General features: G+C 39.3%; 1 protein-coding gene across 13 annotated transcripts in view; it reads left to right on the top strand.

Annotated features, from left to right (window-relative positions):
- Window positions 1-16,716, top strand: part of SORBS2 (sorbin and SH3 domain containing 2) — a 222,688-nt gene that overhangs the window by 169,461 nt on the left and 36,511 nt on the right. For 4 of the 13 annotated variants that reach the window (XM_032592814.1, XM_032592813.1, XM_032592812.1 and 1 more), the window contains 3 exons: window positions 9,744-9,793; window positions 12,394-12,578; window positions 14,937-16,520. In XM_032592814.1, coding sequence (XP_032448705.1) covers window positions 9,744-9,793; window positions 12,394-12,578; window positions 14,937-16,520 — 1,819 coding nt within the window. Of the gene's footprint in view, window positions 1-2,430; window positions 2,590-3,309; window positions 3,394-5,212; window positions 5,270-9,743; window positions 9,794-12,393; window positions 12,579-14,936; window positions 16,521-16,716 lie in introns of all 13 variants that reach the window. The other 9 variants (XM_032592816.1, XM_032592818.1, XM_032592817.1 and 6 more) reach the window with 5 other exon arrangements.

Here is a 16,716-nt window from a genome sequence, read left to right as displayed (position 1 = left end):
TTGTTTTTAATGGGCAATTAGAGTAAAGCATAACCACGCTTCCTAAGTGAGTTTTTCAGTGTTCCCATTGGTGTCAAACAACTCAAAGGAACTTTCAGGTTACGCGTGGAACCTGAGATTCCAGGTGATGCATGATTTAGTGAGATTGTGAGTGTGTATTTGTGTATTTCTGCTGGCTGACCATCTGTATATGTATCACTAACTTTTGCGAGGCCTCTATGTACCTCAGCCGTGGATCTAGATGGCTACGTAATACATGACATTGTTGCGGAACCAAAGGGATCCAATAGGTCAACCACAGCGAAAAGACAATTCTTGCTCTGTCATTTGCATTTCTTTACCATCAAGTCTGTACTCAAGTATATGCCTTTCATTAAGTTCCAAAGTTATAGGTAATTACCAATTACCATTGTTTGACGCATTCTCTCTGCTCATTTCTATTGGCATGGTTCTAGATAGTTGCCCAATGAGACTATAAATTAAATTTTCAATCTACAAAACCATAATTCATGAAACACTGTCATTTTAAGATATGATGCAGGAAGGTAGATATTCTCCCTTTTCCACATTCTGTCACAGAAATATATCTCCATAAATCAGGATTTTGTATATCTGTTGGTTATACAGTTTCTTAAGGTGGAAGTCAAAGTAAAGTTGTAACCATTGGTAAATATACTTACTTGTTTAGTAAATTTGCTGCCCTCTGCTGTTCGAAATACTTTTAAACAAATTTGTTTCCTCTAAGAGAAACTGCTATCTCCCTTTAGCAAAACAAAATACTGTACATGAAAGCAGAGATGATAGAATAAGAATTAGTAATATTACTAAGTATATCATACTAGAAACAATGACATGTGAAAGAACCAAAGATTGATTTTCTTCTGGAAGAAGTACTAGGCCTCTAGAGACACAACAAAATCTACTAGAAAATTCTAATATCCATTACCCTAAAAATCTGCTCCAATAGAACTATTCCATAAAATAGTCATAAGCCGCAGCTATTATCTACATGATAATTGGAGAAAAACAGTATTTTACTAATACTGAAACCTCAGTGAGTCCTTTTATCCTATTGAATCAAGTGTAAATTGAATCAAGTTTTCTGCAACATTTCCCATAGTAATTACAGGATGTTCTCCACATGATAACAGGAAAGCAAAATAGTATTTTAAAAGAAGGAAAAGAACAATCTCAACACCAGAACGCCATTGTGGTTTCTTTGTGGATGTGTGTGTTTTCTTCCTGTGCTCATCCAGACACAGACTTCGTGATATCAGTGTAAACGCTGTACAAGCACATGATCATATTTGGCTTTTGTCACTTAGCATTCCACCATAAATAATCCCCAGAGTTACTACACAGTCTTTATCAACACGACCATTGCAAATTTTGGATAACTTAGGCCCTTTCACTATTTTGTTATGATGCCTCAAATTTCTCCCTCATTGTCTATAGCTACTATTATAATCTCCTCTTATAAAACATTGAAATAAAAAGCACATCTCTAAAATTACTTTGATTGTAACTGATCGTTGCACACAGATGGTATATTATTAACAAAATGATTGGGAATTCAAAAAGTCAGTAAAAGGCTTCGACCAGCTAATGTCAAAATAATCGCTTTTGTTTGAATGTGGAGTATCTCAAAGCCCTCAATATTACCAAGAATATGTCCTCTTCTGGACATGGTGGATGGCTTTTAGGGCGCTGGTGTGTGTGTGTGTGTGTGTGTGTGTGTGTCTGACTTAAAATATTACTGTCAAATTGCACCATGTTTGATTAGTGTCATGTAATAATTTATCCAAGAAGCAATAACCCATCTGTAATACTTTAAGCATTTTCATTTAGTATGTAATCGCCAGCCTGCATCAGTCTGATCAGCATATATTATGCAAAAGCATTAAGGATATCGTTGGAGAAAGCAAATGTTCCATGTCTGTTTTTTTCTATTACTAAAGCAATTGTATGTATTTTCTCAAACTGCTAATATTAACACTCCCAGTTTTTCTATCTTGAATACAATATTCAGAAACCACCAGAGGGGAGAAAGTTATAAAAATTGGTTTTTTCTCGAAACCAGTGTGCCAACCAAATCAGAGTGGGACTCCATTGTTCAGCCTCTCCCCACCCTTAGCCAACTACAGTACTGTGAAAACCCAACCCCATCCAAATCCATTTCTCCAGCTCAAGGTAGACGGATAGAAGTGGATACTTGGGGTAGCTCATTAAGCATGATCATTCTTTACTTTCTGGGAGGCTCCTTGTCTTCACATCTTGTCAGTGCTCCAGACCATTCCTAAGTTCTCTGGGTCTCCCAAGGGACATCTTGCCTTTTCTGAAACATTTCCTCCTGCTAACTGACATCCTCTTCATGGCATCAAGAACCTCCATCTAATCAACCAGTGTTTCCTTCGCCCCTCTTTCTTGCAGCCCCCTCTCCCAACAACTCCGACACCTGTTCCAAGGGAACCTGGCCGGAAGCCTCTCTCTGTCTCACCACATGGAGGAGTAACTGGTAGCCCCTCCCCTCCGCCCAGGACTGGCCTCCCCATTCCAAGCCCGCGCACCCCGGCTGTCTCCCCCATCTGGGTGAGCTCCTTCCTTCTTTACCTTATCTAATGCCCCTCGGGAAGCTCAGGGGTGGCCCCCACTCTCCAGAGGTTAAGAGGACAATCAGATCCCAGCTACTCACCACCACCTCCACCTTGCTGCCTCTTTCTTTCCCAACTAGACCCCAGGTTCTTCATGCCAGTCGACCCCTAACCGCCTCCCGGCACCTCTCACTCCTCCCCCACACCCCGCTCCCCACCTTTGCCCTCCCCTCCCCTCCAGGCTCTCCCTATATCTGCACCCAAGCAAACTGTCTGCAGACTGCAGGCTTACACGCTGGGATCCGTGAGGGCAGGGGCGGTGGCGTGACTCACCCGGATGAGCTCCTCGGTGGCTTAGTCGAGTCTATTTTAACTTTAATAGGCTAAAGTTAGCCTCTTTGAGGTGTGCTCCCCGTGCTCATTTCGCTCACAGCGTTTTTCATGGTTTATGCCTCCAGCTAAGGAGAAAACTCAAAAGAGAGGACACAGGTGGACAGAGAAAGTGACTAGGGACCTAGGTGATGCCATCGAAGCTCATCTTCATATCCTGATTTTACTCATTTTACTTTACTTCCTTTGTTCGTCCTGCTGAGATTCGTTGGATGAGTCGGTGCCTGTTTGCGTGCGAATGCGCGTGCGTGTTTTTCATACCACACGGCGTTTCCCTCACTCAGCTCAGTGTGCCTTTTCCTTCCCTTTTCCTTCACATCTGCTCCAGAATGATCGCATAAATCCAGATGACATAGATTTAGAAAATGAGCCCTGGTATAAATTCTTTTCAGAACTGGAGTTTGGACGCCCGGTAAGTGAGGCCAGACTATTAATGTAAGAAAATCAGGGGAATGTTGTTTGACTGATAAAACATAATACTATTATCGGAAGAGATAGGTGCCATTCACAGAACAAGAGCCGAACCCGTGCTGCATATGCAAATTCGGTACAGCTGAGCCCACATTCACTTCTGTGCCGAAGGGTTAAACATGCCCAGACACCTCCTCTGCAGCTTCTCTTTACCCCCACACCATGCCTTAGGCTTACTTTCTATCCAAAGAAATTCAAAATGCTGAGACAGGTCTTGTCCTGGAATAGTTAGACAACTGTTGCAGATTTATTGAAGATTCATATTTGTTTACAGTCCCTCTTGGTCTCATTCAATCACAGGAAGTACTGTGGCATTTATAACAGTAATTACTATTATTTTTTTTTGACATCTTCATAGCTTTAATGACATATCATCCTTCAGTAATTACCATTATTAAAGCTCCCATTTGCCGAGGAACGACCAAGCCACCTGGAGAGCGCTGGGTTCTGAACTCACTGTCTCAGTGGGTCCGCTGGATGCCCCTCTAATAAGAAGAAAGCGGAGACCAGAGAGGTTAAGTAATTTGCACAAGACAGTAGTAAGTGGTCGAGTCAGAAGTTAAACCCGGGCCTACCAAACAAACAGAAAAACTCTGGGCAATTCCCACCATAATACAGTATCAGTATATTCCCGCTATAAAACACTCATTTACTCACAGGGATATAGGGAAAGAGAAAAATAAATAACCCCTGTGGACCTTGACTTCTAGTTCTGCTAGTGAAACACCTTGTCCCCAAACCCGCCAAAGGCAGACCTTACGAGAACTGCATAGTCTGCTTGGGATAGTCAACCTAAGCCTTAAATAACGATTTCCTTCATTAAGTTTTATTGGGGAATTCTATCTACCAATAGCTGTGCATTTGTTATTTGTCAGTGTATTTTTTATATTACTGGTGGTACTGGTACTTTTAAACTCTCTAAGATACCAGTTATTCCACTGCACAGAATTTTACGGAAGATCAAAGAGCATAATCTTTCTTTTACCATGCCATATACTGATTTGCGTACTCATAAAGTGACCATAATATTGGTTCCCGGGGCGGGGCGGGGCGGGGCAGGGTGGGGGGTGGTTATAGTCATCCCTTTAGTCCATTAAAATGCAAGGGACACTTGGTTAGATTCCTTATCTTATTGAACTGGATCAAAAGTGACTGTAAATAAATATATACCAAAAGATTTTTCCTAGAATTTCTATACTTAACAGGAAAAGTGTTTTCTCTCATTTTTTTCCTAATTTGTATCCAAGTATTCACATAAATGCATTTTATTTTAGAGGAATAAAAATTCTCTAGCTTTATTTTATGCATATTGTTATTACTGATTACGTGGTTTGTAGGGACCATACCGATTTCTGTTCTGAGCATAAATTATCAGCATTTTTCTGTAATCATTTTTAGCCACACATGGAAACTCACCAGCTATCCACCTGCTCCTTTAATGTTCCTTTAATACACCTCGCATTCCTCTGTGGCTAGAGATTGGAGTGCTCATTTTGATCTGATGAAATGAACTTATAAATTTACTAATCAGATCACTAGTAATTTTGCCCAGTGCTTGAGAATATTTTACGAACATTGCACCCTTCCTCCTGGGCCACCCCCATTTTGCTCCATTCATGCACTCTTTATGTGTATCTGATGCTGTCAGCACCCAGTTTCTAACTGTTGTCACCTTTTCCACATGTCCATTCCTTGCTGCCATTGATTCTCCTCCATATTCCATCTCTACACTTCTGCTTATGTGGTGCATCTACACCCAGCCTCCTAAAAAGCCTCTGGACTATGTTCAAGATCATTCTTCTGGTGTTTCCAATGAGGTAAAAACAAATTATTCTCTTTTTCAGATTTCTCTCTTAGGAGCCATTACTGTGATTCTGAACCATCCGCGTTTTAACAGTTGACCATAGGGTCTAAGCTATTTTGGAGAACCCACCTTTGCACCATTGTGTTGTATACAGTATCATTGCTTAGACATTAATTATACCAAAGTCGTTGGCTCTTTCTGCAATGTAGGTGGAGAGTCATGCCAGCCATAGCTTTCAGTGGAACTGTTCAACATAGTCCTGGCGTGTGATCGTTAAAAAATCAAAAGTAGCACCCTGAGCGCATATATCAACCACCTGTTTTGATCAGATTGCACAAAATACTAGGCAGAGTCATTTTATCGTCGTGCTTGGAGGTGCAGAATGACAGTTTAGATTCTTAATTACATGTTGATGCCCCACATATTCTTAAAATTTATTTTAATTCTTTCATTTTCCTACATACAATTTGTGGATTTTAGCATCAGATAAAATCAAGAATGGGGCCGACAAACAACTGGGACACATGTCACGATTTCCCAGTTCAACACCCTTGACAGGCATTACTAATCCTTCTCAATGCTATAATCCAGGCTGCCACTATAATAGATTATGACTGGCATATGAGATGAAATGCATTTGCCATCACTCACGACAATCTGCTAGGCAAAAAAAAAAAAAAAAAATTCCAGGCAATGTCAAATTTTATTTGATTTAGTCAAAGAGAGTATGAAAAAGGAAGAAACATCCCAGAGTCAAAGGATTGTATCCTGCTCTCTGCAAAGAAAATTGAAATTATTTTGGAAAGCATATTTAAGACTTACTGGTTGACATAAGCAAAAGTGACAGTTTTGCTAAACATCAGCTATATAAAAGCCTCTGTGTGGGAATTCTTAGAAGTAGCTGGAATGGGAGCAAAGTGCATAAACTGGTTTTACACAGATTTTCTGTGGTCCTAAATATATACAAAAACACTTAATAAATACCTTATTTTCATCAGAAAGTCTTAACTTGGTAAAAAAAAAAAAAATTGCAACTAGAAAATAAAACTACTGAGATACCTATGCTTCAGGAAGTACTACTGACACACAGTGGTGACAACTGGAATTGCAGGCACAGTCTCAGAAGAAAATAGCCAACTTCCTGAAGCTTCAATTTTGCAATTCTAAATTATGCATCACAGTGTACATTAAAACAGAGAACTAATCAAAATATTTATATATTAAATAAAAAGGAAAATAGAGTAATCAAGAGCATTCTAGGTTACTGAATGTAGTCCTTTCTAGAGGCTTATGTTTTGTAGACAGGCCGATAGCCTAAAGACAATTAAATACAACAAGGAATTCTATTCTGTATGTTATGTTACCTTCACATCTGAATAAAGGGTATCATTTCAACATATGAGGAGTCCAAGAATTTACTTTGGAATTCAATTTGGTCAGATATTTTTTCTGATATTTTGGTCAGATAGTTCTAGGATGATTTTAAGGTGGTTGGTTCTTAGAGAAGTGAAATAAAATTCAGAGATCACCAAGTCCAACTCACTCATCTTTAAGTCAAGAAAAGTAGAGCCCCAAAATTAAAAACATATATGTCCAATATCACAAGGTAAGAGGGTGGCAAGTTAAAAATAAAACATAGATCTCTTAACCTCCACTTCCATGAGGTTTCCTCTCTACCACACTTCTTAGCACATCCAAGAGATGTATTTGGAGTTCAAATCTTTCAGAAACAAGTTATTTACTTAATACTATTCCTTGTCAACTATTTTTGTAAAATGAGTTCTATAATTAACATTACACAATAACTTGGGCTAAAAATTGTAGAAATTTTATACATTCTACATGCTGTGGTAGTGGCCAAAGAAAAAAAATCACATAAAAAAAGCACTTTGCTGATGATTTAACTGATTTGCCATTATTTCTTTGGAATTGAGAAGGAGTGTTGTACGATTCTGTAGCATATTACTCTCACATCATGGTTTTTCAGAGTGTAAACAAACACTCTGCTAAGGTACTAGATATTATCTTTAATATCTTTATGTAAAACATTTCTGGTAAAATTTGTAATTGATTACATATCACCCTGGCTACCATTTATCAAGTGCCTAGCATATGCCACGAATAACAAACTTTTTAATCAATACAACTGAGAAACTGGCATTAATGACGAACCATTAAGGACTTCTAAGCAAAGTTAAATCACATGATCACTTAGCAGAAAGAGTGATTCAGTGTCCATACTTTATCAGAATGAACTTAATTTAGGTATGTTAAAATAATGGTAATATGTAAATAGTAGATCATAATAGGTAAAATAGCTAACCCCTTTTCTGGACACAATCTCCATTTCAGAATGAGTGTCATTTATATAATTATCATTCAAGTTTTTCCCTTGGTCATCTATCTAGACCTCCTCCTGTTTCCTTGTAATTTAATATCGAATGTCTTCCTTTGACTATAAATAAAACTGGTTTCAGTTTCTTTCAGATTATGGAAACCAGCACAAGGAGGAATCATTGTCATTTCTTTGCCTAAGTCTAAAACACAATAAATTTATCAGTATAGAGCGTTCACTTCTTACACTATGTTTTCTCTCATGTTACCGTTTTGTTTAGGCTCATCCCAAGCTGGCAATTCAAAATCTCTGATCACTCTAGGGATGTTCTGAAATTGACACTTTTTGATAATCAACTGTGGTTTGTCATTTCCGTGAATGCTGTGCTCTACACAGATGGCAATACTCTGAGGCTATTTGATGTTGCTCTCCTACAGACTTGTGGAGTTAATGTTTCTAAATCAGAATATTTTATTCATTTCCTTCTTTGTTTTCCCTCTTATTTAGTGTTTATTTTTTTCACTTTTCCAGTGTACGATTCAGACTTTGGCAAGTTAAGTAATTATGTACATTTATCAGACTGTGGACCAAATTTCTTTCTTCTAATTTTATATTTGTCAAGAACCTAGGAATCCAAATATTTCTAGGAATTAAAAACATTAGACTATGCCTTTTCCGTCTCAAAGGAGGGGCGATAGTCTCTTGCAGAAAGGTGCTTTTGTTTGTTTCTGGGCAAGGTTCCATTCGCATTCGGTAAGAAGAAATTAAATGAAAATATTAATTAACAGAACCAACTTTAGAATTATGCATAAGAGGGCTTGTCAGACTGATCTACATAAAGAATCTCAAAATTACATACTAATATTTTAATTGGTTAATTGGTGCCGATTTACAAGTAGAAAATAAAGTTATAGAAATAGGTTTTAAAGCGTGGTTTAGTTTCCACTTAAGTAGGTTTTTAACACTCTGGTTAAATATTTCTGTGTGATAGGCACTTAAATAAAATCTGTCAAATCCTGCCTTTTTGGTTGACGTTTTTAAACTTTCATACGGAAGGCCATTTTTAAACTAGAATTTCAGCTCTTCATCAGACCAAAGTTTGTGATAAATAATGGATCATCAAATGTGGCCCGAACACATATACAGTCTTACACATATATACTTGTATACATTTTCCTATACATTCTAGACGTCGCACCATAACCACTTTCACTCATTCTGCAGTGTCATTTCAAATGTTCAAGAGCTCAAAACAGATCCTCTCTTGCCTTTTAGGTATTTCAGTAATTATTCTAGGAGATGGCCATGGGGAGTAAAAACTTCCTATCTAATAATTTTGCCTAATATCTGTTTCATTGTCCTGTTCAGAATGAAGGGGTATGAAAATGGTGTGCGCAACAGGTATTTGGAATTATGTGTCACTTTGCATTATCTATTTTTCTTTGTTCCTACAACCATGGACAACGGAGAATTGGTTTTCTCATGGAAATGTTAAAAGCCCACTGCTGTTTATAAAAAGGTTATATTTGGGTTCATTAATCATTTGTTTAAACTAACCCTGAACTTAACTAATTTGAAAGATGTCAGTCTGTACCTGATTTAAGTCCCAGATAGTTTAGTTTAATTTCAAACCAAATTCGGTGGTATTATTAAAATGCCATGTCTGTGTTGACAGAGGAAAGATGTCTCAGTTCTGCTCAAATGTTATACTTTGAAGGTAACGCCTGGCAACATGACAAAAAAATTTATAAAGAAGGTTTATGTTGTATAAGGGTCGAATGATGCCTACAAATATTTTTTTTTTAAACAACAAACCATCCCTTAATGTAGAAGATTCCTACTTACAGTCTATTTCCTACAAGAAGGAGCAATTAACAACTTTTTTTTTTTGCCCCAGGCAATGTTTGGTTTGTGAATAATTTGAGTTACAAAGAGAAATACAGCGCATTATTCAAAAGAGAAAGTAGATAGGAAGAAAGTAGAAATCGAGTTACATGATTTCTCTTTGAAAGACATTTTATGATCAAAATACACGGTATTTTTATCTCAATTTTTATAATATTCATTTTAGGATACCTAATTTAATGTCCACGGACAAATGAAATTTTACCTTGGTAAAAATTTTCATGGAACTATTTTTCTATCTTAACAGGCCTCCTTGTATCAATCCTCAATAGACAGAAGCCTAGAAAGACCCACTAGGTAAGAATGTCACTACATTATGCAACCAGAATATTCGGTGAAATAATAATGAAGATTACGTTATCCGTCATTATTATTCTAAGCACCATACTTTATGAAGTTGTTTTATTGTGTTTTTGCATCACTGAATATCAGCATATTCAAAAATTTATAAAAACTAAGTGAAATAATTCTGGGTTCCTCTACCAAGAAATTCTTCCCTTCCCTATCTCCTCTCTATCCAGTTTTCTTTTCTTTAAACGGGAACTATAAACATTTAATTTTCAATATTATTAGATGATACTTACAATGGCATATTTGAAAAAAATGTGTAAATTATTAGAAATTTTCTAAATCATGTTCTATACATATTTGTTCATTATACTCTGACTGCACAAATCAAAAACACTGTTGCTACCAATAAAGAATGGCTTACTATATACCACACATTCTAAGTACATAAACATATTCAATCCTTAAGACACCACGGTGAGTCAAGTACTATTCTCCCCACCTTAGGTCTGAACGCACTAAACTTAGGCTTCATTACTTACCAAGTTTACATAGCTAGCAAGGAGCAGAGACAAACTAGAATTGAGCCAGAATAACTTGGAACTACCCCTAACTGTCCCACGAGTCCACCAAGGTTAAGTCCTGCTGATAGGCTTTAAATATCACTTAACTTGAAAGCATTACCAAAATTCAGGCACAGCTCACTAGCAAGAGTGAATAATACAAACTCTCAGCCATATTGTATCACCAACAAGAAATATAAATTTGCCCTTCTACAGATTTCTCTCAGCGTAAGTCAAAAACTTTGTAAATTGGGTCCTTTGTAAATTGGGTTCATGGGGGCCATTCAGTGACATCAATGTCACTAAGTAAAAGCCTCCTCAAATTCCTCTCATATCTTTTACATCTATAGACACTCCTAAAGTATTTGAGTTTCAGAGTTCTCATCTGACCTAAGATTCCTATTAAGACTGTGCACAGACCCTCACATGACAGGACAGTGACGGCAAAAACAGGTCTAGGAAAAGACGGCTATCCTCTTCAGAAGAACAAAGACAAATTCTGAGGTCCAGCTCCAACTCTATGCTTGCAAAGTGTGTGTTGCATCATCTCATTTACGCAATAGTGGTAACGTGCACACCTCGCAGGTTTGCGTGTGGGCTGTGCAGACAGTAACGGCAGCAAAGCAATAGTGTATTGCTGCCTCGTGGGAGCTGGTGTTGCTGTTACTGCTGTTGCTGATGTAATTTTAGGTAATGATCGGACAGACAGCATGCCGCGTGATGTGTATCCTTGTTCACTAGCGTTTGTCCTGAGTGATCCTATATTCAGACCGAGACCGTGATAAAAATGTCCTGCCATTATAGACAGTTTACACCATTTCATACAACCGGATGAAAGTCCCCTTAAACGGTTTGATTGCTGGCCAGATCGTGATTCATTCATTACTTCACTGGGAAAATGTTAGAATTTCAGCGTAAGTGTTTTCAAGCTAAGATTGGTAGGAAAAGCCGTAGGGAAACCTTGGGGTAAGAGGAATTTGTCTCATCAGGTGACTTCCTTTTTTCCAGTCCTTTCTTTCATGTCGGCACGCTTCCCCGGATATAGTCATGTTGTTGGAACTCCTCTTTACAGAGAAAAGATACATGACACAAATCCTACCACTGAATTGTCAGTCACAACGTACAACACCAATAGGAGGATCTGTACTTTAAAATGTGATCATGAACTTATGTCTGCACAAAAAAACTGCGCATGGATGTTTATATAGCAGCTTCATTCAGACTACTAAAACTTGAAAGCAACCAAGATGCCCTTCAGTAGGTGAATGGATAAACGAACTGGTGCATCCATATAATGGAAAGTTATTTAACAATGAATATAATGAGCTATTCTATTGGAGCTATTCACGCCCCAAAAAAGGCCTGAAGAAATCTTAAAGTCAGGATATTGTGCAGAAAACAGCCTTAATGTAAACCATGGACTTTCATTACATTTAATAATAATGAATCAAGATGGTTCATCTACTGTAACAAATATATCACAGTGATAGAAATGTCAGTAACAGGAGGAACAGCACGCACCAGAAAAGGGAATGTATGGGTACTCTCTGTACTGCCCAATCAATTTTTCTATAAACCTAAAACTTCTCTTAAAAAAAAAAAAAATACAGTCTCAGGGGCACCTGGGTGGCTCAGTCGGTTAAGAGTCCAACTTGGCTCAGGTCATGATCTCGAGGTCTGTGGGTTCGAGCCCCGCATGGGGCTCTGCACAGATGGCTCAGAGCCTGGAGCCTGCCTCGGATTCTGTGTCTCCCCCCGCTCCCCCGTCTCTCTCTGCCCCTCCCCCGCTTGCACTCTGCCTCTCAAAAATAAATAATAAGCATTAAAAAAATTAATAAAAAAATAATAAAATACAGTCTATGAATATTTTTAAAGAGAGGATAAAGAAATAGCGTTTAATAGCAAGGAATGAATTCTGAAAACTGCAGTTCGGGGGAACAGAGGTAAGAGTTGTACCACTGTCACTAGCACATTCCATCAGTCTTTCTGGTTGACATACTAGCCTCCTCTAACAGCAGCCTGACTGAAGCTGATCTCTTCTTTTAGTGCCACGAGCATGGCCAGTGACTTCAGGAAAAGGAGGAAGAGCGAGCCTGCGGTGGGGCAGCCGAGGGGCCTGGATCACGGTGCACGCAGGACCAGCCCAGGCCGAGCGGACCTCCCAGGGTCAAGCGCCACCCTGACCCAGTCCTTCATAAGTTCCTCCCCTTCTTCCCCATCAAGAGCAAAAGGTGAGCAATTATAGATTGATGGGTAAGCAATTTACTAACTTAGTTTTAACCTAGGCTACCTGTGACAGCTGGGCAAGATTAACCGTGCAGAGATAGAGTTTAAATACAGTGTCTTGAATACAATCCAGTTTCATAACAATAGCTTTCTTTTTACACAGACTAGGTCAGGTTGGTGAGCTATGTGAGTGGCTTAAAGGACTCTATCATCTAGCATATTCAATGCTTTTTTCCTCCAAATGTATCATTTGTGGGTTTTTTTGAACAAATTCAGAGTACCTAATTTATTGTCAGGCCATTAAAAGATTACATTTATAAATATTTGCGTATTTTAAAAAAATGGTCTAAAGTTACTACAACTAGCAAAGTTAATCACATCTATAGAATAGGAATTCGAAGTAGCAACAAAGAACATTGTTGCCTAAAACGTACTTTGATTTTTTTAATTATTTAATTCTAGATAAAATTTTGTCTGACGGAAGTTTATTCTTTTGTCATCTGTTCTATACTTTGGCCAACATTCACATAGATAGTAGAATATCCATATTACGCGTGTAACATGGTGTTTGATTCAGAACAGTCCACTAATAAGAACCAACTGGTTTCAAGCCATACTTGGAAAATTTAGATTCACTAAGCCATTTCTCCATATGGCCTCTCTCCTCTCTGGAAGTTCAGTGAGCTGTGTTGAGAGAGGGCAAGTCTCCTTCAGGTCTCTGGAAGACTGGTTAGTGCATTATTGCTGTGGTAACAGGAATATTCCCAAGACGGAGACTGAGGATTAAACCAGCATCTACAGGTACCTAAGGCCATACCTAATTTGGGGCCCTGAAATCTTCCCCAGTCTCCTGGCATTGAAACAGAACACAAAAGGAATTTGAAATGTGTAAAGAACTTGCACTCTAACAGAAGTTTCCCCTAAATAGCACAGATTCGGCCACACGTATCAAACGTAAGCACGAAAAGCGTGGCCATGTGGCAATCAAAGCTAAGTGGTAGCTGGTTTGTGTGCAAAAGACAGGCTGGTTTGGATGCCTGGACTCCGGATAGGTGGGAGTCACTGGCCGTCTTCCATGGCCTAGTAAAAGTGGGCCTACTCCCTGGAAGGTTCAGAATGAGTGAGCCCCTTTTACGATACCTTTCATCCAATTAACAGACATACATTTATCAGATTCCACTCATTTATGCAAATGAATATTTTAAGATAGTAAATAGGTCATGAAATACCATCGATTCATTATGCTTGGATAGCACCCCAAAATTAAAAGGATTCTGATTAATTTATATATTTGTTTTTACCCTAGGGAGTGTTGACTCAACTTCCTTTCCCAAACATTACATATCTGCTTGATGTGCTTATCTACTTTTGCAAAGTTTGGATAAGGTTGTAAGACAGGAACTATCAAGAGAGAGATTTTCCTTCATCAGGTTTCCTTCTAAGATGAAAATGTCCCATTGGATGTTAATTTGGCCTCTCGTTTATGAGTTAACGCAGCAGAGCAAAAGAAAAGAATATTTCTAAACATATTCTAAATTGAGGTCAGTTTTAGCTCTTATCAAATTGCAAATTATTTTTTTTAAAAAAAACAACCTCCTTGGAAAAAACTAAGATGCATTAACCTCTGATGAGAATTTTGTACTATATCCAGTTATTCTTAAGAGAATCTGCCTCATAGAATGAGGCAATGAATGAGGAATGAATGAGGTAAATTTGTATGTTTAAAGAGGTTGTACTGTGTGTCTTGGAGAAATATTAACAGCAGTATTTCAAAGCATCTTGATTTTACAAGTTTGGAAAATGCTTTGTCTTGTTGCTTTTTCTATCTAACGCCCACGAAAAGTTACTTAATACAGTTACGGAAGTAGTAACTAAGTGCAAATTTATAAATTACTCTTTACCTCTCTACCATTATAAATCAAACGAGACTCAAATCCTGACCCTATTCAGTTGATTAAACCTCTACCACTTTTGGCCTTAATTGGTAAACCTTTAAATTACACCGGGTCAGGCTATTAGCTTCCGAGGTACTTTTGTGGTTTGGGCAAACCTCGTTTGCAGAAAGATGTATGAACACAATACAAATAGGTATCGAAACTACACTAATTACTTTTTATATGTGGTTTTGTTAACTCTAATATCTGCGAAGCTACATTCATTGAAAAAGTATTACCCTGCCTTAGAATTAGGATTTTCTTCCTCTAAAGTTGAAGCTACATGTGTAACAATCCGTGTCTAGACTAAACCATGCTAACTGCTTTCCCTCTGCTATGCTATCTGATGCTAACTGACATGCTTCCTCTTTGTGAACCTTTTAACTTCTCCACATGTCTCTCTTCCACCACGCTGGCCTGGATTAAAAGGTGGGGATGATGTGTGTCCATCCCTTTACAGTTACTCAGGGCTCAACGGCAACCCCTCCAATGAGTTAGATTACTGTAACTCTTACAAGAGACAGCATTTGGATGTCCCTCGTGACTCACAGAGGGCCATCACGTTCAAGAACGGCTGGCAAATGGCCCGACAAAATGCAGAGGTCTGGAGCAGCACTGAAGAGACAGTCTCCCCCAAAATCAAATCCCGTAGTTGTGATGATCTGCTAAATGGTGACTGTGACAGCTTCCCTGACCCAAAAGCCAAGTCAGAAAGTATGGGCTCTCTGCTATGTGAAGAGGAGTCCAAGGAGAGCTGCCCTGGGGCCTGGGCTTCCCCCTACATCCAGGAGGGCCGTGGTAACGGCCGATCGAGGCTCCGACACAGGTCAGCCCATGACGCCCCAGGGTTCCTAAAAATGTACAAGAAGATGCACCGCATCAATCGCAAGGATTTGATGAACTCAGAGGTGATTTGCTCGGTAAAGTCGAGAATCCTGCAGTATGAAAACGAACAGCAACACAAGGGCCTACTCCATGGCTGGAGTCAGTCCTCCACTGAGGAGGTGCCCAGGGACATGGTCCCCACTCGCATTTCTGAATTTGAGAAGTTGATTCAAAAGTCAAAATCCATGCCAAATTTAGGAGATGATATGTTCTCTCCTATAACCCTAGAATCCCAACAAAACGGTTTATGTCCCAAAAGGCGGTTTTCCATCGAGTCTCTGCTGGAGGAAGAAAGTCAGAGTAGACACCCTTCTCACGTACAACGCAGCTACGAGCCCAAAACCCTGGTGCCGATTCACATCGAAGTCACCAGTGACGAGCAACCGAGAACTCATTTGGAGTTTTCCGACAGTGACCAAGAAGGAGTTGTGTCTGACCACAGTGATTACATCCACGTGGAAGGGTCGTCCTTTTGCAGCGAGAGTGACTTTGATCACTTTTCTTTCACGTCCTCTGAGAGCTTTTATGGATCCAGCCACCATCACCACCACCATCACCACCACCACCACCGGCACCTCATCAGCTCCTGCAAAGGCAGATGCCCTGCCTCCTATACCCGATTTACCACAATGCTGAAACATGAACGAGCTAAACACGAAAATGCCGAGGAGCCCAGAAGACAGGAAACGGACCCCGGCCTTTCTAAACTTGCGTTTCTAGTCAGTCCCGTGCCTTTCCGGAGGAAAAAGAACTCGACTCCCAAAAAACAGGCTGAAAAGGCAAAATGTAAAGCGTCTGTGTTTGAGGCTCTGGACTCTGCCCTTAAAGACATCTGTGACCAAATTAAAGCTGAAAAGAGAAGGGGAAGCTTGCCAGACAACAGTATATTGCACCGTCTTATCAGTGAACTGTTGCCAGATATTCCGGAGAGGAACTCATCACTTAAAGCTCTAAAAAGGAGCCCCGTGCACCAGCCCTTCCACCCACTGCCTCAAGATGGTGCTATTCATTGTCCATTGTACCAGAACGATTGTGGGAGAATGCCTCACAGTGCCTCTTTCCCAGACGTGGACACCACCACCAACAGCTACCACCACCAAGACCATGAGAGTGCACGGAGTCTCCAAGGTGGATGAGCTTTTCTTTCTCTGTCCCTGTGGTTCAGGCACCCACCATCCAGCTCTTTCATTTTCCATTCCTACATCTCATCATTCCTAAGCTGTGAGACCACTCGGCATCGTTATGTGTTTTTGAAGCAAATGCTTGTTGTGCAAACATGTCTTCCTGAATAGTCTCATTTGCCCATGTGATAATCGGACTTGAC

The sequence above is a fragment of the Lynx canadensis genome, chromosome B1 (genome assembly GCF_007474595.2).
Source record: "Lynx canadensis isolate LIC74 chromosome B1, mLynCan4.pri.v2, whole genome shotgun sequence".
NCBI classification, from domain to species: domain Eukaryota; kingdom Metazoa; phylum Chordata; class Mammalia; order Carnivora; family Felidae; genus Lynx; species Lynx canadensis.
The sequence above is the reverse complement of the archived record's forward strand: the minus strand, read 5'-3'. Positions and strand labels throughout refer to the sequence as shown.